The following is a 24,391-nucleotide window of genomic DNA, read 5'->3' on the forward strand; positions in this document are numbered from 1 at the left end:
CAGTCACACTCCAGCCCAAAGCCAAGCTGCTGTTCCCATGTGTTGGTGCTTGCAGTGAGGACTCCCTGGGGTTATTTAACACCAGGGAGCACAGTTTAGAGCAGCAGGTCCAAACCTCACCAGGATGTTCTTCCTCCCTGGAAGCAGCCATGGACCAGCAGGCTGGGAGCTGCAGGCAGGTGCTCACATGTTAGACCTGCCAGTGAGCTTTGCCATCCCTGCTTTCCAACCACAGCCAGTTCCTGCTCATCCCACTGGGGGTCAGAGACCACATGTTCAAGAATAAACACCTCCCCTGGCAGGGCACCTCCTGTCATGCCACACAGCCCGTGGGCAGGAGGGAAAAGCAGAGGCACACACGGCTCAGATTCCCCTGCCTGTGCTCCAGCCAAGTGTCCAGTGCTCTCCCTAACAGAGGTAGCAGCATCTTATTTAGTTCAGATTAACACTCAGGGTAATCTCCTACACTGTGTCCCACTTTCTCAGCAACACAAGCTCCCATTCAGCCAGGCACTTACACACAGGAACCCACTGCCTTCAGCAAGAGCTAAAAGCACAAACTCCAGAGCTTTGCTGATTAAGCACAGAGCTGACAACTCCTTTTCCTCCAGAACACCTCGCTTTGCTGGAGAATCCTCCAAAAATTCCTCCTTAATCCTTGCTTTTCTAGTAATTTCCATCTTGCCCTGGGAATATTTATGACAACACTGTCAAAATCAGAATCTTCTGTTGGAATCAGTGTCTAAGGACATTGTCCACAAGGGTGTGTGCTGGGCACCTCCTGTCAAGGCAGAGGACGATACCAACAGATCCTGACTGTGCATCCTCTCTCCTGGATGCTTTTCCCTAATAAGGCACCAACCAGAAGTGGTGGCACTGCTGTGATTCAGCTGATTCATCAGGAGAACAAAGACTGCATGACTCAGTTTCCCTCCATCTGTGTTTACAGAGATGGAAGGATGCTCCCCAAATCCTGAAGGATGCTCCCCAAATCCCTTGAGAGCCTGATCCCTGCAGTGTCACCCTCACTTCCAGGCACTGAACTTGGGCATCTTTCATTTGTGCTCAGGAAAAGGAGTTCAGTTCAGTTGGGTCTGTGATTCCTGGTGGGAATCCAATGAGGACAAGCCGGGGCTCATCCCAACGCCAACAACAGAGGGAAGCTCTTCCAGCTTTTGTGAGGATGCAGTGCCAAAAGCTGCTGGTGTGTGTACATGGAGGTTTTCCTTCTGCTCACACCTCTGCTCTGTTGAAAACAATCAGGTCTCATTTATCCTGGGGCTCTACAACTCAGAAATGGTGATGACATTCCCCGAGAAGGTGGAGCTGAAGTGTTTGGGAGAGAAGACAATTGTGTCTGGTCTCACATGCCCCTGGTCAGAAGCATTTGATGATTACTGTCCTAACAACCAAAATCACTACAAATAACTGCTGCTCCCACTTTCCTGTGCTGTCAGAAGATCCTGAGAAAGGTCCAATTTTCAGTGGAATTTACAGTGTACTTATTTTTGAAGTGGCAGCATCAGAAATGCCCCCAAGCTGCTGGTTCTCTTCACCTCCCCTGTTCCCTCCTGCCTCCTCCTGGGTGAAATCAGGATGCTGTGAGAGGAATGATGTACCTGGGGAGGCAAAGGCTTCTTTGCCATCCACTGGAGCCCTCAGCATCATGGCTGGACCAAAATCCTCTCTGAAGGACTAGTTCCAAGTCCAAGTCCAAGTCACAGGTTTGACACCACAATCCCTACATGAAAGGGTTATGTGAAGGGTCAGAATAGGTGGTGGTAAAGTTCCCTTCCAGCCAAAACAATCTTGGAATCATCAAGGAAATCCACCATTCTCTGGCAAGAGCCAGGACCAGACTTTCCAAAGTGTATCAATGCCTGGCTCCACAATCACCAGGGCAGTGCCAGTGAAGAGCTATGAAATCATCTCTTCTGCCTGGGAGGCTCAACAGGCCACGCTGGCATTGCCTGTGAGCCACAGACCACAGGACTTGGAATGCTGGGAACAAACCCAGAGCAGATATGCTCAGAAAGGGTAGAAAGGCTTTAAAGTCACTCTGCTAAAAAGGAAGAGGAGGGGGAAAAAAAAAGGAACCACTAAAGGCACTAAACGTGGCTTTTCAACAGGGCAAAAGTCAAGGTGGAGCTTCCCTTTGGACATGCTGGAAAGGGTTGTGCAACCCAGCAGGCTCAGCAGGGCCAAGGTGGGAATGGCAGGAGCTGCTGAGGCACCTGAGCAGGGCTGAGTGGGAGGCAAGGCCTGGAGTGGCAGAGCAGCAGCTCCAGAGGGAGCAGGAGCTGCCCGGGAAGGGAAGCTCGGGCAGTATCTCTCTGTAGGGTGTGTGGCTTAATTCAAGGCCATTAACTTGTTGCTTTCTGAACACCACCAAGAGGCCTGGAAACAAAACACGTCTGCCCAGCATGGGCCCTGCTAAGTGATTGCTTAAATACTCCAGCAGAATGGGGAGTGTTCAGAAAAGCAAAGGGCCACTTGAGTGGCTCCAGGCTCACAGCACTGCAAGTTTTTGCAGGAAGCCCAAGTGAAAAGCAGAGATGTAGCCTTGAAAGCAGAAACAAATAAATTAGCAGGCTTCATCTTCTCCCATTCAGGAGTTTAAATTTAAAGGGGAGCCCATCAACATGGCATAAATCATGTTTATAATTAAAAACATTTTCCTGCACTGCTTACAAACCTTTGGATGATTAATAAGGCATTTTTCAAATTACTTTCATTCACAGTAATTATGCTGCTTGTTTATCCCAGTCAATAATTCTTCTTCCAGGGAGATAAAGCTATCCCAGGGGAGATCTCCCAGCAGGGACCAAGAGGAAAAGGACCCCAGGGAACTGCCTGAGGCCCCAGGAACACAGGAGAGGTTTGTCCCTGAGCTGTTCCAGGAGTCACGTCACGTCCAACGCTCACAGGACTCTTGCTAAGCCCCACTCTGAGCCTGGGTAAGCTGAGACTTGAGCTTGCTCAGCTGCTGCCACAGCCTCGAGCTGTGCTTTGCCTAGACCTGGCCTGAGGTGCCAGCCTTGCCAGAGAACCAGACTTGGTGGGTTTTAACATGAAAGCCCAGCAGTGACTGCACAGCTCCTGGGGTGGGTCAGGTTTGTGTCTGGCAGAAGCCAAATGAGCTTTGGCAGAGTGAAGCTTTATCTCCTCCTGTCTCCTTTGCTGGTGCTGGAAAGGCTCTTGACTCTAGAAAATACAAAACAAACTGAACAAGAATTCTCTTCCCAGTTATGTGATGCCCTTTAACATTATTTAACACAAAAAAGCAATGCTGCATTTCCACTGCAGCCTGTCTTTGTGGTGAGAGTGGATTCCCTGAGTCACCTTTCTCAGGAAGGCCTGAAATGTCCCACCCAGAAGACTTCAGGTAGCAGACCAAGCAATACCTGCAGGCTGACACAGTGATGTGGAAGTCAGGAACTCCTCCTGCTGCCACATACCCAGCAGGAAGAGTTGCTCCAGCTCCTTCCAGTGCTTCCCAAATCAGGGTGTTCCTGGTCAATCTCTCCAGGGCTCCTGCAGACTCTCCAAAGGCAGCACTGACATTTCCTCAGCTTTTTAGCCTTTTTTCCCTGGGTCAGGACAGCAGTTATTTCATAACCTCTAGAGCTGGCAGTTACTCTTGGGCAACTGCAAGCTACAGCCACCAGGTTCTGGCTGACAAAACTGCTCAATGGTGCACACACAACACATCTTGTTGCTTCCAAAACAAGGTAGGAGACACCAGCCAAGGCTTTCTCTTCTTCAGAGATGAGGGCAGGCAATAGTGAGACTCATAACAGTAAAGAAAACTGTCATTACCTATTGGTGGCCCAAATCCTTCAGATCAGGCACACAGAAGCAGGTGAGGTTCTGTGTAAACCTGATTTTGTATTAATCAGACCAGCACTGAAAAACATGACCACAGAATTTATTCTAATACCTGTTGTACCACACCCTAAAAACAACAAAAGAAAACAAGCTGAGATAAAAGATATTTGCTGTCAAAGGTGGGGAAATACCTTCAGAAAGCCACAGTGTTGGCTTCCTCTAAGGAATTAAACAAAACAGCAGAAACTCAATATCCTGCAGATTTTGGATCAAAGACAGGTGTCTTGCCTGCTTGGGTTTGGCACAGCACCAAGACAGGGCACTTTGTGACCTGGGGATTGCAGCCAGCAGAAAAACAGGTAATTTTTTATAACCCTCTGGTCCCGTGAGCTGCTTCTGATATGCTGCAATCTGGAGATACCCCAAAACTGGAATTTGGAAAGCTGGACTCTGCCTGGCAGGAATTTATAGCTGTGGTTGGTCCCTGGGTGGACACCCCTGTGGACAAAGAGGGCAAAGCAGCAGCATCTGCTTTCTCCACAGGTTTATCTGCCCCCCTTGGGGCACCCAGGGGAGGTTGGCACAGAGGAATTTGTGTGGTCTCAGTTCCTGCCCTCAGCTCCACGGATTTAAACTTGTGGGATGGCACAAACCTGAATGACTAGAAGAGACCTGTATGGGATAAGCTGGCCAAGGAATTCCTGTCAGTGACCAGTTGCAGAGAAGAGCAGATCTATCCTTGGTATGTTTTTTTGTTCCCAAGACATGAGTACACACAAGAGAGTAAGGTTGGAGCTCTCCTGTTTCATGTGAAAATCCAGAGTATGAGTGACTTGCTACTCAACTTGCTCAGCTGCTGGAACACACCAGGACCATTTTTGAAGTTGTTAATGCCACAAATAATTTTAAAACCTCAGACCAGTAGCAGGATATCCACAGGGCTCCATCCTTGGCCCAGTTCTCTTCAGCATCTTCATTAAAAACTTGGATGTTGGACTTGAAAGAATAGTTAAGTTTCCTGATGACACTGAACTGGGAGGAGCTGTTGATTCTTTTGAAGGCAGGGAGGCCCTGCAGAGACCTGGACAGACCAGAGGGCTGGGAATCACCAACCATGGAAAGCTCAACAAGGGAAAGGGCCAGATTCTGCCCCTGGAATGGGGCAGTCCCAGATGGACAAACAGACTGGGAATGAGATGCTGGAAAGCAGGACTGGGAAAGGGCCCTGGGGGTCCTGGTGGGTGCCCAGTTGGCCATGAGCCAGCAGTGCCCTGGGGCCAGGAGGGACATCCCTGTCCTGGGGGGCATCAGGCCCAGCATGGCCAAGGGAGGGGATTGTCCCCCTCTGCTCTGCACTGGGGTGGCCTCCTCTGGAATGTTGGGGCAGTTTTCAGTGCCTCAATATAAAAAAAGACAAATATAAAAAAAGTATTAGAGAGTGTCCAAAGGAGGCCATAAGGACAGGGAAGGGGCTGGAGGGGAAGTGTGTGAGGAGTGACTGAGGGCACTTGGTTTGTTTAGCCTGGAGAAGAAGAGACTGAGGGGAGCCCTCACTGTGGTCTGCAGCTTCCTCAGGAGGGGCAGCAGAGAGGCAGGAACTGATCTCTGCTCTGTGTGAGCAGGGAAGGACCCAAGGAATGGCTGGAGCTGTGCCAGGGCAGGATTGAGTTGGATCTCAGGAAAAGGCTCTTCCCGCAGAGGATGGCTGGGCAGTGGGCACGGCCCCAAGGCTGCCAGAGCTCCTGGAGCATTTGGACAACACTCTCAGGTACATGGTGGGTTTGTTGGGGTATCTGTGCAGGGCCAGGAGTTGGACTTGATCCTGCTGGTTCCCTTCCAACTCAGTGTATCCTGTGAGACCTAGAACACCACGTGGTCCTCTCTCTGCTCAGCAGAACTCACTCACAGTGACACCAGGCACTGTACAAGGCACTGAGGTCCTGGGTGTGCAGGACTCCATGAAACCACCTCTCAACCAGGAGGAGCCACTGCTTGGCCATGGAGAGGTCCCAGCCCAGAGTGCCAGGGGTGCCTCAGGGCCGGGGGGTGGCAGCTTTGCGGTACTTGCACTGGATCCACACTCGGTACATCGTCACCTGCTTCCCACGGTTCACCTGCAGGCGCCGGTCAACCACGTTCTGGATCTTCTCCAGCCCAGCTGTGGTGAAGAGATGATCTAATTCATCTGCAAGCAGAGAGAAGGAGACTGAGGAGGCCAAATAGCTGCTCACACTGAGGGCTAAGAAGGCCAATGGGATCCTGGCCTGTATCAAAACTAGCGTGGCCAGCAGGCCCAGGGCAGTGACCCTTCCCCTGGACTCTGCCTTGGGGAGGCCACACCTTGAGTGTTGTGTTCAGTTCTGGGCCCCTCAGCTGAGGCAAGAGATTGAGGGGCTGGAGCGGGGCCAGAGAAGAGCAACGAGGCTGGAGAAGGGACTGGATGTGGCTCTGAGTGTCCTCTGAAACACCTCCAGGGACAGAGAATCCACCATGTCGTGATCCAACCCCACTGTGATCACCAGCCCAGGGCACTCTGTGCCCTGGGCTGGTGATCACCAGCGGGATTGGATCAAGGGTTGGACTTGGTGATCTCAGAGGTCTCCTCCAACCCAACTGAGAAGAGCAACGAGGCTGGAGAAGGGACTGGAGCACAAGTGCTGTGGGGAGAGGCTGAGGGAGCTGGGGGTGTTCAGCCTGGAGAAGAGGAGGCTCAGAGGTGACCTCAGCACTGTCTGGAACTCCCTGAAGGGAAGTTCTGGCCAGGTGGGGCTTGGTCTCTTCTCCCAGGCACTCAGCAATAGGACAAGGGGGCACGATGGGCTCAAGCTCTGCCAGGGGAAATTGAAGTTGGAGATGAGAAAGAAATTCTTTGCAGAGAGAGTGCTCAGGGATTGGAATGGGCTGCCCAGAGAGGGGGTGGATTCCCCATCCCTGGAGGTTTTTCAGCTGAGCTTGGCCGTGGCACTGAGTGCCATGATCTGGTAAAGGGACTGGAGTTGGACCAAGGGTTGGACTTGATGATCTCGGAGGTCTGTTCCAACCCAATCCATTCTATGATTCTAAGCTGTGCTGGAAGATGGGCCAGAGGAAACTCATGGCCTCACCCTGGCAGGGAAATGATCAAACAAGACTTAACTACTGTTCTAGGAGGTTCTAACATCAAGTTTTCCTTCTACAAAGAAAAAAGAATTATGTGGAGTCAAATTTAAGAAACTTGACAAAGAAAACAGCAGCAGTTTCAAACATGGGCACTGCCTCTAGTAACTGATTAAAGAGCATCTTCTGGCAAGTAGGGTCAGATCCCTTCCTTCCCCTTCCTCCCCTCTCCAGAGGAATTTCAGAGTCTGCAAGAGCAAAGAACAGGATCAGACTTATGCTTTTAAGTGGTGGCACCAAGCTCTGTGGTGTACAGGCTGGAGGGGAATAGGATTCATTAAGGCTAAATTTGGGGGGAAAAAATCCTTAAAAACCACACCCTGTTGGGGCTCAGTCAAAGCACTAAGAGCCCTGGAGGCTTCAGCACTTCCACTGGCAGGTATTCCTGACCAAGCAAGTAAGTCTTGGAGTGCCCCAGCAGAGTGGCTGTGGGCAAAGCCAGCCCCAGTCCTGCTGAGCAGCACAGCTCACTCCACAGCAGCCTGGGAGCACGTGCCTTGTGTGGAGTTTCTGGAGGAAAGGGCTGACAGGTCCCAGCTTGTGCTGCTTTATCAGAGGCTTTCCATGCTGAGGTGTTTGCCAAACATGCATTAAACATGAATTCTGCTGGGACAAACACCAGTTGTCCTGTGGGGAAGGGAACAGTTTGCTGTGGCTGTGCTGCTGCTCCAACACTGACCACGCAGTGACTGGAGGTGTAACTGGTGACCAGCTGGGACAATAACACAGCCCTGCTACCACCAAGCAGCAGCACAACTGGAGCAGGGCCTCAGCTCCAGGCTGAATCACACCCTTCTCATTTCCTTCTAGGAGAGCAGGAACATTAAGGGAAGTTCCTCCAAGTGGTGTCCAACCCCCTCCACCATCTGCAGGCAGGATTCAAGGAGAGCTCCTCCCATCCCTCCCCTCCCAGGGCAGCAAACACACCAGTCTTTCTCTAAAAGGATTTTCCACTATGGAATTCACCATGTCATACTTGTACCAGGAACTGCCAAGCCCAGATTTAATTGGGAGACATCTAACACTTCCCACTGCTCTGAGAAGGGCTGGAAAGAGCTTGTGGCCAAACTTGAGGGACAACCAGCAGTAGAACAAGCTCAAGCTCTGCCAGGGGAGGTTTAGGTTGAATATCAGAAAGAAATTCTTTGCAGAGAGAGTGCTCAGGCATTGGAATGGGCTGCCCAGAGAGGGGGTGGATTCCCCATCCCTGGAGGTTTTTCAGCTGAGCTTGGCCGTGGCACTGAGTGCCATGATCTGGTAAAGGGACTGGAGTTGGACCAAGGGTTGGACTTGATGATCTCAGAGGTCTTTTCCAACCCAATCCATTCTAGGATTCTGTGGATGTGGCACTGAGTGAGAATCCACCACATCTTGATCCAACCCCACTGTGATCACCAGCCCAGGGCACAAGTGCCAGAGTGATCACAGTGGGGTTGGATCAAGGGTTGGACTTGGTGATCTCAGAGGTCTCCTCCAACCCAACTGAGAAGAGAAGAGCAACGAGGCTGGAGAAGGGAGTGGAGCACAAGTGCTGTGGGGAGAGGCTGAGGGAGCTGGGGGTGTTCAGCCTGGAGAAGAGGAGGCTCAGAGGTGACCTCAGCACTGTCTGGAACTGCCTGAAGGGAAGTTGTGGCCAGGTGGGGGTTGGTCTCTTCTCCCAGGCACTCAGCAATAGGACAACGGGGCACGATGGGCTCAAGCTCTGCCAGGGGAAATTGAAGTTGGAGATGAGAAAGAAATTCTTTGCAGAGAGAGTGCTCAGGCATTGGAATGGGCTGCCCAGAGAGTGGGTGGATTTCCCATCCAGTTTTTCAACTGAGCTTGGCTGTGGCACTGAGTGCCATGATCTGGCAAAGGGAGTGGAGTTGGACCAAGTGTTGGACTTGATGATCTCGGAGGTCTTTTCCAACCCAGCTGATTCTATGATTCTATGACAAGAAGTGCTAAGGAGAGCCAAGAGGGATTTTTTTGGATAGTCAGAGGGATGTTTTAAAGCCTCCTACCTTGTGTGAAGAAGTAGACTCTGGTGCCATCACCTCTCACATAGAAGTTTTCAGACAGACACTGACCTAAGGGCAAGAGGGATTTAAACAGCTATCACTGAAAAATCAACAACTGCCATCAACAACAGGCACACAGGGAATGAAGGAGCTGCCTCCACACAGCTCCAGAGAAGCATCACCTGCCAGGGATGTGGCCAGAGCTCCCAGAGGAACAGGAAATACCTTTCTTGAAGCGGAGCTGGGCCAGGTCGTAGCGGCCGTAATCGCGTAACAGCATCAGCCCGCCCGGCTTCAGGAGGCGGCTCAGTCTGGTCACTGTGCTCTGCATCCTGGGGGGGAACAGAGCAGGAGTGCTCAGAACCCTGCAAAATGGTGCTTGTTCCCTTCCAAAGATAGGATAAAGTTTCAGCTTTATATATGTTGCAACTTCATACAGAGATAGCCAAAGCCAGGGCTGTTCTGAGCTCTCCCAGTCTTAGGTGGGTTGAGTTTATTTTGTCTCTTTGTTTCTGACACTCCCTGACTCTGACTTTTTTTTTGGTTTCCTACAAGGGTAACAGCCTACCACAGCAGGAATTAACTGCTCTCCTTACTGATTACAGAAGGATCTCCACTAGTTTCTGTAAAACAATAAGGGAATTTGAAGAAAAATGCCATGAAATAAAACTAGAGGGAACAGTAACAGAAACTAATATAGGTTGTAACAGAGTCACACAAAGATTTGAGCACTTTTCTTAACCTGTCTCCTCCCTTCTTGCCACCTCCTATGTGAGAAATTCATCTCCCCTTTGAGCCTGAAAATCCAGCAGAGTATTTTCCAAACAGTGCTGAGTGCTCAGCGTGCCTGAGGTTCAGAACAGTGACCACAGCAAGGCATCCCCTGCAGCCACTCAGCACCCCCAAACCCCTCCTGTCCTCTGCCACAATTTGTTACAACATCAACTACCTGCACATCTCCTTCACAGAGGCTTCATGGCAAACTGGACCAGAAACAGAACATTCATTTCCCTTGATATGAGACTCTTAAAGAGCTCCAGTTGTAGAATTATCTTCTGCAATGATAAAATTAGAACTTACTTCTCTGGCAGAATTGCTGAGAGGACAAAGATAAGAATAACAATGTCAAGACTCTCCTCTGGCATTGGGAAAGGACTTTGGTCATTGCACAGGTCATGGACAAAGGCAAAGCAGCGAGAAGAATCATATTCTGCATTGTTCTGTATTGGAGGGAGAGAAAGGAAGAGCATTAGGAGGAGACCTTGACCTCAGTATTACCTGGACATGGAGCAGTTTAACATTCACATACTCAAGTGGTGTGTCCAGAGATCTGTTTCTGCCCCTAAGGCAGAAGGGTCAGGTGGGTAAGGCAAGAACAGGGGTCAGATGTGAAAAAATAAGTTCAAACAGGAGAGTTACAGAGAAGTTGGTTCTGTTACAGTCAGACCTGCCAAAACCCCAGACTGGAGTCAGGCTTTATTCCAATTTTAAGGTCTCATTTTTCACCAGTAGTGGTAAGAATTGAGGGATTTATATTCATTGAATTGGACAGCTTTACATAAGTGTGAGCATTATAATCAACACTCATTTCACCTACAGGCAGATACTCCTTATACACAAAAAAAATCAAACCTGGCTACCATAAGTTATGCTCTTCAAAATCACATTTAATCTAAAATCAGCTGCATATTTTTCTGGAGGTGCTGCTACAAAAAGTGGTTGTGTCACCTTAGGAGGATGAAGTGGGTGCTGCCTCTGCTGCTGTGCTCCTCTCTCACCTCCTGAAGTGACTGATTGCATTTGATACTCCCCTGCTCTGACCTGGAATGTGGGAGCAGCTTTTGTCCTTTGCCTCAATCCCATCCTCCTGCCCCACAAACAGGCTCCCCCCTCAGCTCTCTGTGCAGGAGCAATCAGAGCACATTCCCAGAGCTGACAGCAGTGCACACACAAACCAAAACCAGCCTCAGTTCCTGTTAAAAAATAGCCTGAATGTTTTCAAGGTTTCAGCAGTTACTCAGCTAAAAGAGCACTGGATTGAGAAAAGTACTGCCAAGCACAGGGGAAAAAAATCTGGCTGACTTTGCTGCCAGTGTGACATTTTAAGAACTTCAACTTGCCTCTTTTCTACAATCTTTGATGGCTCATTTTCCATTTTTGGGGTCAGCAGCAGGGCTGGCTAAAACCAGAAAGCTGCCAGCACAGCCAGAGAGCTGCTGGAAGGTGGGATGTGTTTGTGTGAATGGACAATTGGCCCCAGGTACTTCCCACTTTCCCAAGTCCCCACTGAGTTTACCTGGACAAGATCCACGGCTGTTGTAGAAAAATCACAGCAATAAACAAACAGGCCTGGGTCACTGCAACAAATCAGAGAAACTCATGATTATATCCACAAATTAAGGAGTGCAGAATTAGAATCATAGAACCATAGAACTGATTGGGCTGGAAAAGCCCTCCCAGATCATCAAGTCCAACCCTTGGTCCAACTCCAGTCCCTTTACCAGATCATGGCACTCAGTGCCACGGCCAAGCTCAGCTGAAAAACCTCCAGGGATGGGGAATCCACCCCCTCTCTGGGCAGCCCATTCCAATGCCTGAGCACTCTCTCTGCAAAGAATTTCTTTCTCATCTCCAACTTCAATTTCCCCTGGCAGAGCTTGAGCCCATCGTGCCCCCTTGTCCTATTGCTGAGTGCCTGGGAGAAGAGACCAACCCCCACCTGGCCACAACTTCCCTTCAGGCAGTTCCAGACAGTGCTGAGGTCACCTCTGAGCCTCCTCTTCTCCAGGCTGAACACCCCCAGCTCCCTCAGCCTCTCCCCACAGCACTTGTGCTCCACTCCCTTCTCCAGCCTCGTTGCTCTTCTCAGTTGGGTTGGAAGAGACCTCTGAGATCACCAAATTCAACCCTTGATCCAACCCCACTGGGATCACTCTGGCACTGAGTGCCCTGGGCTGATGATCACAGTGGGGTTGGATCAAGACATGTTGGATTCTCTGTCCCTGGAGGTGTTTCAGAGGACACTCAGAGCCACATCCAGTCCCTTCTCCAGCCTCGTTGGTCTTCTCTGGCCCCGCTCCAGCCCCTCAATCTCTTGCCTCAACTGAGGGGCCCAGAACTGAACACAACACTCAAGGTGTGGCCTCCCCAAGGCAGAGTCCAGGGGAAGGGTCACTGCCCTGGGCCTGCTGGCCACGCTAGTTTGGATCCAGGCCAGGATCCCCTTGGCCTTCTTGGCCACCTGGGCACACTGGTGGCTCCTGTTGAGCTTCCTGTCAATTAGTACCCCAAGGTCCCTGGGAGTCTGGGCTTTGGTTGGTCTCTGTGTAAAATTTGGGGGATCCCACTGTCCCTTTATGCCCACTGTTCTCATATGAAACTGCTTCCTTTTCCTTCTGGAGACAGCAAATGTGAATGTTGTGTCTAAATTTACATTTTTTTCACTGAAAATATTTTAATAGCAGGCCCTTGGATTATTATTACACTTTTCTGAACTCTGTTTCTTTGCATGAACAGAGAGACGTGTGAAAAACGTGGCAAGTTTAATGTCAATGACCCCAGGACAGGTGGAACATTTTGGAAAACACACTGAAAAATTATCCAAGGCTATCAAAGAAACAGAAATGTGACTTAGAGCAGAAATCACTACCATGTTAACATCTGCCAATCAACTCTGGAAAAGGGGAGGCACCAAGGCCTGAACAAAATGCTTTCACAATGAGACATGGGAACTCACAGCAGGTTTTGTTGTTTGCATTCTGAGACCAAAGATTGCCAAGCTCAAAACACAATAATCTGAAGTTGCAGATGGCAAAGGCACCCTTTGCATTTGGCCTTTCTCTGTGATTGTCTAAACTAAGAACACATGGGACACTTGTCCAGTTGTTTTTAGGGCCTGGTGTATCAGTCAGTAATAACCTACTGAGAATTATTTCATGGAATCCCAGGATGGTTTAGGTGGGAAGGGATCTTGGAGATCCTCCAGTTCCATCATGGGCAGGGACACCTCCCAGCAGCCCAGGGTGCTCCAAGCCCTGTCCAACCTGGCCCTGAACACTTCCAGGGATGGGGCAGCTTCTCTGGGCACCTGTGCCAGGGCCTGCCCACCCTCCCAGACAGGAATTCCTTCCCAATATCCCATCTATCCCTGCCCTGTGTCCATGTGAAGCCATTCCCCTTGTCCTGTCCCTCCATCCCTTGTCCCTCTCCAGCTCTCCTGGAGCCCCTTTGGGCACTGGAAGGGGCTCTCAGATCTCTGGCTCTAAACCCAGCCTAGAACATCCTCCAACAACTCCATGGAATCACAGGATTCCAGAATGGTTTGAGATGGAGGAAACTTAAGGATCCCACCCCCTGCCCTGGGCAGGGACACCTCCCACCAGCCCAGGGTGCTCCAAGCCCTGTCCAGCCTGGCCTGGGACACTCCCAGGGCTGGGGCAGCCACAGCTTCTCTGGGCACCTGTGCCAGGGCCTGCCCACCCTCCCAGCCAGGAATTCCTTCCCAATATCCATCCAACCCTGCCCTCTGGCAGTGGGAAGCCATTTCCTGTGTCCTGTCACTACTTACTTGTTGGTTTGCAGAATTGGGAAGACAGTATTCCCAGCCCCACAGCCAACCTGCACAAACAAAGCAGATGGACAGTGAGCAGAATTCCTCCAGAATGTTCAGGAATTTCAAATCATCTCTCTACAGCCACGGTGTAAGGAGCAACTCCTGAGTAACAGCTGAGTAACAGTGACCCTTTGTAAGGTCTGCAGGGTCTGTGCTGAGCTCTGAGGAGCAGAATTACCTGTGTGGGAAAGCACTAAGCAAGTTCTTGTCAAAATCTTCCTAACAAACTCTATCTTGTTACTCTCTCAAAGCTGTTTTTGCTGGAATCCCAAGCATAACAACCAGCCCGAGCCCCTGCAGGACTGGCAAAGGCCATGGGTGAGTGACACTCCCTTCCAAAGAAAATCAGAGCAATGGAGAAGGGAACTTTGCTTTAATCACATCCTGCTCTTCCAGAGTTTCCTTCACTACTTGGCTATTCCTCAAATTACGACCAGGCCCACAGTGATTCTGCCTTATTATTCCTTAGAATCCTAGAATGGATTGGGTTGGAAAAGACCTCGAAGATCATCGAGTCCAACCCTTGGTCCAACTCCAGTCCCTTTACCAGATCATGGCACTCAGTGCCACGGCCAAGCTCAGCTGAAAAACCTCCAGGGATGGGGAATCCACCCCCTCTCTGGGCAGCCCATTCCAATCCCTGAGCACTCTCTCTGCAAAGAATTTCTTTCTCATCTCCAACTTCAATTTCCCCTGGCAGAGCTTGAGCCCATCGTGCCCCCTTGTCCTATTGCTGAGTGCCTGGGAGAAGAGACCAACCCCCACCTGGCCAGAACTTCCCTTCAGGCAGTTCCAGACAGTGCTGAGGTCACCTCTGAGCCTCCTCTTCTCCAGGCTGAACACCCCCAGCTCCCTCAGCCTCTCCCCACAGCACTTGTGCTCCACTCCCTTCTCCAGCCTTGTTGTTTTCTCTTCTCAGTTGGGTTGGAAGAGACCTCTGAGATCACCAAGTCCAACCCTTGATCCAACCCCACTGGGATCACTCTGGCACTCAGTGCCCTGGGCTGGTGATCCCAGTGGGGTTGGATCAAGACATGGTGGATTCTCTGTCCCTGGAGGTGTTTCAGAGGACACTCAGAGCCACATCCAGTCCCTTCTCCAGCCTCGTTGCTCTTCTCTGGCCCCGCTCCAGCCCCTCAATCTCTTGCCTCAACTGAGGGGCCCAGAACTGAACACAACACTCAAGGTGTGGCGTCCCCAAGGCAGAGTCCAGGGGAAGGGTCACTGCCCTGGGCCTGCTGGCCACGCTAGTTTGGATCCAGGCCAGGATCCCCTTGGCCTTCTTGGCCACCTGGGCACACTGGTGGCTCCTGTTGAGCTTCCTGTCCCTCAGTCCCCCCAGGTCCCTCTGCCTGGCTGCTCTCCAGCCACTCTGTGCCCAGCCTGGAGCGCTGCAGGGCTTGGGGTGGCCAAAGGGCAGGACCTGCACTTGGCCTTGTTGAACTCCATCCCATTGCAATCAGCCCATCTCTCCAGTCTCTCCAGATCCCTCTGCAGAGCCCTCCTGCCTTCTGCTTGTTCCCATTTGAAGGGAAGGTGACAAACTGGGTTTGGGGAATTTGCCTCTGAGTGTTTAAGGAGTCAGTGAAATTGGAACAGACTGAGCTGAAAACACCACTGAGGGCCTGCAGGGACAGATGATACTGAAAGTGCTCAGGTGAGACAGGAGAGCCACAGTGAGAACATCAAAGGCTCAAAATCTGAGATTTAATTCAAAAATCAAAAGGACAGTTGATATTAACTGTGCCTGGAAAGGCAGGACTTCTATAAAATACAAAGTACTAAACAAATCCAGCAATATCTACAGTAAACAACTAGAGGTGGCAGAGCAAAAGGTCACAACCAGCTGTCAGGAGTCCAATAATTGTAATTCCCAGACTTCTCTGGGACAAAGCCTGGATCACTCTGGGATTCCCTGGTATTACATGGGCCATAAGGAACAAACCCAAGAGCATTTTACATTCTTGGTGCTTTGTTTCACACCTCTCAAGGCAAACAGGAGTCAGCACAAACATGCAAAAGATAAATGACAAGGGAAAGTTTTATAAAGACAAGTAAAAGCATCAATTCCTTCCAAGGATGACTTTTAAATGCTTGTTTGAACATCTGACAGCAGCAGTTTGGCTTTTAAACTTGGAAACTTCTTACAGTCCTTGTGCTCTGCCAATTCAGAGCCTGAACCAGCAGAATGCCACCAGATTTAGCTGAGTTCTGAGCTGCCCTGCAATCAGCCCCTCCCTTCCTCTTTGCCAGTGACACATTTTCATGTGCCAGTCCCCCTGATAAGGAGGGGCAGTTTGCTGTTGTCCTAGTTCAGCAGGAGGGACCAGTTATCCCTGTGTGGGGTGATCCAAGCTGTGTATTCCACCCCCTCTATTCATTCCCCAAGGACAATGGACCATTTGCAGCAGCTGCCCAGGGAGTCGTTGGCACCTCCACACCCACCCTGGGGGGCCGTGGCTGCCAATGGGCCATCAAGGGTTCAACAATACCCCCTGAGTGACTCCCAGAGTTAATCACCCACTGTGTGAGTCCCCGCCCTGGGGGAGGGACTGGGTGCTCCCTGAGGGTACATAAGTGGGGGGTAAGGAGACCTCGGGAACTTCTTGTTGGATGCAGAGGAGCAGCAGGACCTCGACAGGAGGAGATCACCAGTCTCAGCCAGACCACAGCCCTTGCCTGCACCAACAGCTTTTTCCCTTCCTTTTGTTCTGGACTTGGGGGAACCACAGGGGTCTCAGCACAAGGGCAAACAAACCCCCTTGGGTTTGTGCCCCAGGACACTGGGTTATACTGCTGGGGTTTGTGAGTGGAAAGCAATTTCCCTTTTGTGTCAGTGTATTTAGGCAGTTAATGTCTCCCTGCCATCCCATCCCGTCAGATCTCGGAAGCTCAGCAGGGTCAGCCCCGGATCAGTACTTGGATGGGAGCCCTGCTGGGCAATGCTGGGTGCTGTATGTTCTAGTCCTGAGGACTTCCCTGGCACTGTCCAAGCTCGCTCGGCTGTGGCAGATGAACCTCAGGACTGAAACGGTGGGGCCAGTTCTGTGCACGCTGAGCCTCACCTGAAATCCACTGCACAGGCTGGGAGGGCACGTGGGGACAGCCCTGCCCAAATCTTCCTTTGCAAAGCTGAGCCACACACAGTGTATTTATTGTAATATTATTATTAAATTTTAGCTCTGACTTATAATCTCTCTCGTGGTGAGTTCATTTCCCCTCCTGGTTCACCTTTAAACCAGCACAGCTGTGTGAGTGATTTGCAGCTCTCACCTCCAAGACTCGGTAAGATGCAGCTGCTCCTGGGAAACCTCCCCCTCTCTGCTGCAGCTCCCTGTGCTCCTCCTGTGTGCAAACCCCAGGGGTGCTTCTGCTCAGGCTCAGCTGACTCCCAGTGCTGGTTTCCAAAGAGCAATGTCCATTTTCACACCTTCCCAGCCCTTCGCTCTTGGATTCTTCTTTGGTGCTAAATTCATGCAGAGAGTCTCCAGTTTGGCTTGAGCTCCTGTTGGGTGCCAGCTCAGGAAATTCAGTGAACAGCCAGTGCCTGTCCTTGAAGAAACCATTCTCATGGATTTTATAGAAGTCATCCCAGTATCTCTTAGCATTCACCTCATACTCCTCTGTGAACACAAACAAAAACATCACCACAGCTCAGGGTTTAGGCAGTTCAGGCAGTGAGGGATCACAGCAAACATCCATGCAGCAATCTGCTTGAATAAGGAAAATTATTGACTGAAAATCACCTTTATTTAAATTTGCCATCCCACACAAACACTCAGATTTCCTCCCCACAGTCACTTTGGTAGGACTTAAATAGGGAAAAGAGGAAACTGTCCCCTGGTAGGATTTAAAGGAAGCTGGTAACAGAAAAAGCCTCTTTGAAGGACACTGGAATAAAGAAATTCAGGTTTTACTTCTATCTCTAACCCTGACTTGGGTCAGTTCACTGGGAAAATTAATTTGGAGCTTCATGACATCAAGTGTGAAGCACTTACAGCTTCTGAGGAACTCTGTGAGAGCCCCTTTTTCAGATGGAGAAGCAGAATAATCACTCAATCCCATGGGCCTGGCAGAAAGCTCAATTAGCACTTGCACAATCCTCCCAAATTAGAGTTTCCCACAAGTTGTGCTGCAGTCCAGCCCAGAGCACTTTGCTTTCCACAGCTCTGGGCTTGTGGGAATTAAAAACAAAAGAGGGGAATCAGCAGAAGTGCCCACTGGCACCAGAGCAACAGTGGACAGGCCAGAGGGGATCAGAAGGAACTTCAGCAGATGGATTTTCACACCAAGTGGATCATTCCAGGACCAGGATAAGCAATACAGGGAGCAGGAATAACTTACAAAGCCACAAGTCACCTGCAGAATTATTCCCACACACTTCAGACCAAGCACAGCTCTAAGGGAACTATTTCTTTTCATGGGGAGTTGGAAATTCAAGTGGCTTTCTAAACTCTCACCAATGTGATGAGTTCTCTGTCCTGGGAATTAAGATCTAATTACAGTATCTTATGCTTGGAATCACATGGAGACATTACTGTCCATGGCCAGAGATCCCAACTGCATTCCAGTAACATGGAACTCCTCAGCCACCTCTGCATTACTGAATAAAACTCATTAGAGATCACTATTAGTACCTGAACTGCAGTTTATTTATTAAGACTTTTCCAAGCATAAAACTAATTAGAAGATCTCTGAAGGGAGACAATAAAGTGAACCCAGAACACCTGGAAAAATATGTACCCTCAACCAAATATAGACAAAAATGGCTTTAACAAAGCAGCACAAGTCAGTTGTGTGTCTATTTTCAGCAGGATCTATCCCTGCAGCACAAGGAACTATATTTAAAAATAATCTCTTTACCTCAACTAGATGGATTTGCTCCTTTTAAGAACCCCTGCCCTTAAACCCCAAGCCAAAAGAAATTTTAATGCCTGATATTAGAGCAGGGCAGGGAGTTTGTGCCATGATCCCACCACAGGTGACAGCGAGCAGGGCCAGGACAGTCCAGGATTCTATGGAAGATCTCAGTGCCTGCTGCTGCTGGAAGGAGTGTTGCTGATCCACACCCTGGATTATCATGTATTAAACACACTTTATGGGGCAGCAATGGCTTAGAATGGAATCATAGAATGGATTGGGTTGGAAAAGACCTCCAAGATCATCAAGTCCAACCCTTGGTCCAACTCCAGTCCCTTTACCAGATCATGGCACTCAGTGCCACGGCCAAGCTCAGCTGAAAAACCTGCAGGGATGGGGAATCCACCCCCTCTCTGGGCAGCCCATTCCAATGCCTGAGCACTCTCTCTGCAAAGAATTTCTTTCTCATCTCCAACTTCAATTTCCCCTGGCAGAGCTTGAGCCCATCGTGCCCCCTTGTCCTATTGCTGAGTGCCTGGGAGAAGAGACCAACCCCCACCTGGCCACAACTTCCCTTCAGGCAGTTCCAGACAGTGCTGAGGTCACCTCTGAGCCTCCTCTTCTCCAGGCTGAACACCCCCAGCTCCCTCAGCCTCTCCCCACAGCACTTGTGCTCCACTCCCTTCTCCAGCCTCGTTGCTTTTCTCTTCTCAGTTGGGTTGGAAGAGACCTCTGATGATCACCAAGTCCAACCCTTGACCCAACCCTACTGTGATCACCAGCCCAGGGCACAGAGTGCCCTGGGCTGGTGATCACAGTGGGGTTGGATCAAGGCATGGTGGATTCTCACTCAGTGCCACATCCACAGAATCACAGAATGGATTGGGTTGGAAAAGACCTCCAAGATCATCAAGTCCAACCCTTGGTCCAACTCCAGTCCCTTTACCAGATCATGGCACTCAGTGCCACGGCCAAGCTCAGCTGAAAAACCTCCAGGGATGGGGAATCCACCCCCTCTCTGGGCAGCCCATTCCAATCCCTGAGCACTCTCTCTGCAAAGAATTTCTTTCTCATCTCCAACTTCAATTTCCCCTGGCAGAGCTTGAGCCCATCGTGCCCCCTTGTCCTATTGCTGAGTGCCTGGGAGAAGAGACCAACCCCCAGCTGGCCAGAACTTCCCTTCAGGGAGTTCCAGACAGTGCTGAGGTCACCTCTGAGCCTCCTCTTCTCCAGGCTGAACACCCCCAGCTCCCTCAGCCTCTCTCCCCTTTAAGGAAAGTTAAAAAATAAAAATTTGGGAATCCCTTTGCTGTCTGTCTGATGCAAACACTTACAGGAAAAAATAATTCTTTTCTCACTCTGATTAAATTATTCTCCTGCTGTTTGTTTACAGAGACAGATTTGGACACTCCTTTATCAGCCCCTCTTAAGAGAGAAAACAGAGCCTGAATTAGGGTCACTCCACAGCAAAAAGAGACTGACTGGTGGAAATGAAGCTTTAGAAAGCAAAAAAAAAGTAAAGGCAAGAACTCTACAGTCCAAGAGGTTTGTGGACAGGGAGCACCAACAAGTGTTTAAACACACACAAGGTGACAAAGCAGCTCAAGCCAAGCCGAGCCCTCCCAACCAAGAGCACGTCTGTTCCAGCAGGATGAGCCTCTGGAGAAGGTGGAGAACTCACAGGGAGGTAAATTAAGAGCAGAAAGATTCCTCTTCCTCCATGTCCCACCATCAACAAGTAGGTAAACCCCTCAGAGGAGGGGCAAGGGAGGCATCAGTGGCTCTGGTCAGACACAGGCCAAGGTTTCCATGAGGAGACTCTCCACAAGTACCTTGTTTCTCCTGTGGCAACAGCTGGGAGCTGTTCTCCTGAACTTTCCTCCTGGCATTGGCTTCCTGCTCTTCTGACCATTCCACATTATCCCTGTGGAGAAAAAGGAGATGAACCAGAGCTGAGAATGGGCAAAGTCAGAGAGAGCAGGGAAACACTGAGAGGGGTGAAGGTGTGACCCCAATTCCAGCACAACAGCTCATCCTAATCCTGAAGGAACTGCACTCATGGAATTCCAAAGCTGGAACTGGAATCCTAAACCTGTCCCAGATCCTTTTCCCCACTGGATGCTCAGCCAAATTTAAAGGGAATAAATCCTTGCTGGAAAACCATGAGCACACTCACAAAACTAAATAGTTAAAACAAACAAAAAAAAGGCAGTGGGGGTTATTTGGAAGGTAATTGTCAAATTAAAGCCAATTATGAGAAAAATATGGAGGAAGCTTTAAAGCTTTCAGAGTTATTATAATGACTTCAATGCACACAGAGCTGTGCAGTCATTAAGGTGATTCACTTGGCCTTCTTTCATTAAAAGAAGTGAAGGAAAAGCAGAATATAAGGAGCAATAAACCCAGTTCTGGCCTCAGGAGGAATCAGCCTTTTGATTTTAACTCACAAAACCAAGACTTAAATGTTAAGTCCATGAAAAGTTGGATTACTGAGAGTTTCCACAGGAAAACTGAGGATCTGGTTCAGTAACACTCATGGTGCCAAAAGGACTGACAGGCTGACACAGGTAAATGTGGTTTTATTGCAAGTGAAACACACCCAGTTCTCAGCAGAGACCAGAAGGGGCTCCATTGACTTCAGAAATGCAAAACTCCCTCCAGTTCCCAGCAAATTGAGAGAATTTGGGTGTTTAAGTGGCTCAGACACCCAAACAAAGAGCTTCTGGGCCTGGCACGACCCCTGGGTGAGCCCAGAGCAAGGACACAGCCTCATTAACAACAGCAATTAATCAGTGCTACAAAGCAAACCGGCACATTCTGTGACTCAGGGGAGCCTGAGGAACCCCCAGTGCTTTGGGAGGAGCCAAGAGTGGCTCAGGACCCTCCTGGGACCAGTCCCAAGGGCTCAGGACCTTCCTGGGATCATCCCCAAAGGCTCAGGACCTTCCTGGGATCATCCCCAAAGGCTCAGGACCTTCCTGGGACCATCCCCAAAGGCTCAGGATCCCCAGGGGACCATCCCCAAAGGCTCAGGACACCCAGGGGATCATCCCCAAAGGTTCAGAACCCCAAGGGATCATCCCCAAAGGCTCAGGACCCTCCTGGGACCATCCCCAAAGGCTCAGGACCCTCCTGGGACCATCCCCAAAGGCTCAGGACCCTCCTGGGATCATCCCCAAAGGCTCAGGACCCTCCTGGGACCATCCCCAAAGGCTCAGGACCCTCCTGGGATCATCCCCAAAGGCTCAGGACCCTCCTGGGATCATCCCCAAAGGCTCAGGACCCTCCTGGGACCATCCCCAAAGGCTCAGGACACCCAGGGGATCATCCCCAAAGGCTCAGGACCCTCCTGGGGACCATCCCCAAAGGCTCAGGACCTTCCTGGGACCAGTCCCAAAGGCTCAGGACCCTCCTGGGACCAGTCCCAAAGGCTCAGGACCCTCCTGGGACCAGTCCCAAAGGCTCAGGACCCCCAGGGACCAGACCCGATGGCTCAGGACCCCCAAGGACCAGCCAGGAGTGGCTCAGGACCCCCAAGGACCAGCCAGGAGTGGCTCAGACCCCCCAGGGACCAGCCCCGATGGCTCAGACCCCCCAGGGACAAGCCAGGAGTGGCTCAGGACCCCCAGGAACCAGCCAGGAGTGGCTCCGGACCCCCAGGGACCAGCCCCAATGGCTCAAGACCCCCAAGGACCAGCCAAGAATGGCTCAGGACCCTCAGGGACCAGCCAGGAGTGGCTCAGGACCCCCAGGAACCAGCCAGGAGTGGCTCAGGACCCCCAGGAACCAGCCAGGAGTGGCTCAGGACCCCCAGGGACCAGCCAGGAGTGGCTCAGGACCCCCAGGGACCAGCCCCGATGGCTCAAGACCCCCAAGGACCAGCCAAGAATGGCTCAGGACCCCCAGGGACCAGCCAAGAATAGCTCAGGACCCCCAGGGACCAGCCAAGAATGGCTCAGGACCCCCAGGGACCAGCCAGGAGTGGCTCAGGACCCCCAGGGACCAGCCAGAAGTGGCTCAGGACCCCCAAGGACCAGCCCCGATGGCTCCCACGCCCAGGGCCAGTCCCGATGCCTCAGGCCCGCTAAGGTCGGCTCCCCCGAGCCCCGGCCCCACACGACAGGGCCAGCCCTCTCTCCTTTCCTTCCTCCCTACCCCCGCTGTGGAACGGCCCAGCCCGGCGGCGCCGCCGCTCCCCGCCCGGCCCGGTCCCGCACCCGCAGCCCCCTCAGCCCGCTCCCAGGCCCAGAGCGAGAATGGGGCCGCGCTCTGGCCACAAGGCACCGAGGGGCACCGAGGGGCACCGAGGGCCCCACGCACCAGGCGTTGTGCTGGAAGAGCCGCGCGGGGTCGGTGAGGACGCGCTGCCCGAAGCGCCGCCGCTGCCGCGCCTCGCTGGGCGCCGCCATGACAGGCCCGGCCCCGCCCCTTCCGCTTCCGGCCCGGCCCGGAGGTGACGTAGGGGCGGTGCTGAGGGGACGGGGCGGGAAACGGCACCGACCGCGTATGGCGGCGTTTGAATCGAATGTTTTACGGAAAAACAGGAGGGGTTTGGTGGGAAGAGCCTTAAAGATAATCCCATCCCACCCCTGCCCTGGGCAGGGACACCTCCCACCAGCCCAGGGGGCTCCAAGCCCTGTCCAACCTGGCCTGGGACACTCCCAGGGCTGGGGCAGCCACAGCTTCTCTGGGCACCTGTGCCAGGGCCTGCCCACCCTCCCAGCCAGGAATTCCTTCCCAATATCCCATCCAGCTCTCCTGTCTGGCAGTTTGAAGCTGTTCCCCTTGTCCTGTCACTCCAGACCCTTGGAATCTCTCCATGTTTTTTGTCAGCTCCTTCAGGTCCTGCAAGGCCACAGTGAGGTCACCCCAAAGCTTCTCCTCTCCAGGCTGAACAATCCCAGCTGTCCCAGCTGAGCTGCTCCATCCTCTGCCCATCCTGGGGCCTCCTCTGGACTCTCCAGCAGCTCCATGTCCTTCTGTGCTGGGCCCAGGGGGGTCTCACCTGAGGGGAACCTCCCAGGGGAAGTAGGGAATGAATCTTTATTTTGCTTTACTTGTGTGCACAGCTTTTGCTTTCCTTGTTAAACTGTCTCTCAGCCCACGAGTTTTCATCCAAAATGAGCAGAGGATGGAGCAGCTCTGCTGGGACAGCTGGGATTGTTCAGCCTGGAGAGGAAAAGCTTTGGGGAAATCTCAGAGCCTCTTCCAGTGCCCAAAGGGGCTCCAGGAGAGCTGGAGAGGGACTGGGGACAAGGGACGGAGGAACAGGACACAGGGAATGGCTTCCCACTGCCAGAGGGCGGGGACAGATGGAATATTGGGAAGGAATTCCTGTCTGGGAGGGTGGGCAGGTCCTGGCACAGGTGCCCAGAGAAGCTGTGGCAGCCCCATCCCTGGGAGTGTCCCAGGCCAGGTTGGACAGGGCTTGGAGCACCCTGGGCTGGTGGGAGGTGTCCCTGCCCATGGCAGGGGTGGCACTGGCTGGGCTTTGAGGTCCCTTCCCATCCAAACCATTCTGGGATTGTGTGATTTTGTTCATGTCTGAGATGGGGGCAGTGCCTGCAAAGGAAGGCACAGGGTGAAACAGCTCCTGCTCAGTTTTGTGGGGCTTTTCCTGTCACATTCGAGGTAGTCCCCATCCCTCCCTCCCTCCCTCCCTCCCTCCACCCACCCATCCATCCATCCATCCATCCATCCATCCATCCATCCATCCATCCATCCATCCATCCATCCACCCCTCCCTCCCTCCCTCCCTCCCTCCCTCCCTCCCTCCCTCCCTCCCTCCCTCCCTCCCTCCTCCATCCATCCATCCACCCATTCCTCCCTCCCTCCCCCCCCTCCCTCCCTCCCTCCATCCATCCCTCCCTCCCTCCATCCATCCATCCCTCCCGTGCATTCCCTGCGCTCCCGCGGGTTTCCCCCAGAGAACAAA

At 51.8% G+C, this 24,391-nt stretch overlaps 1 protein-coding gene across 1 annotated transcript; it reads right to left on the minus strand.

The window, feature by feature from the left end:
• Positions 1 to 3,912: 3,912 nt before the first annotated feature.
• On the minus strand, positions 3,913 to 22,883 carry METTL2A (methyltransferase 2A, tRNA N3-cytidine). Its single transcript, XM_071577244.1, has 9 exons — positions 22,777 to 22,883; positions 20,289 to 20,380; positions 16,870 to 17,219; positions 13,552 to 13,601; positions 11,281 to 11,341; positions 10,065 to 10,204; positions 9,210 to 9,316; positions 8,988 to 9,053; positions 3,913 to 6,013 (listed from the first exon to the last, which is right to left on the minus strand). Exons 1-9 carry the CDS (start codon positions 22,863 to 22,865, stop codon positions 5,862 to 5,864), a joined length of 1,107 nt encoding a protein of 368 aa, XP_071433345.1. The 5' UTR covers positions 22,866 to 22,883; the 3' UTR covers positions 3,913 to 5,861.
• Positions 22,884 to 24,391: the final 1,508 nt, after the last annotated feature.

The sequence above is a fragment of the Pithys albifrons genome, chromosome 25 (genome assembly GCF_047495875.1).
Source record: "Pithys albifrons albifrons isolate INPA30051 chromosome 25, PitAlb_v1, whole genome shotgun sequence".
In the NCBI taxonomy this organism is placed as follows: Eukaryota; Metazoa; Chordata; class Aves; order Passeriformes; family Thamnophilidae; genus Pithys; species Pithys albifrons.

Coding starts and splice junctions, on each gene's coding strand:
- METTL2A (XM_071577244.1), bottom strand. CDS start 22,865: ATGGCGGCGCCCAGCGAGGCGCGGCAGCGGCGGCGCTTCGGGCAGCGC. Junction 11,342..13,551: donor CCAATTCTGCAAACCAACAA/GTAAGTAGTGAC, acceptor GATTTGTTGCAG/TGACCCAGGCCTGTTTGTTT. Junction 6,014..8,987: donor AGTCTACTTCTTCACACAAG/GTAGGAGGCTTT, acceptor CTCTGCTTGCAG/ATGAATTAGATCATCTCTTC.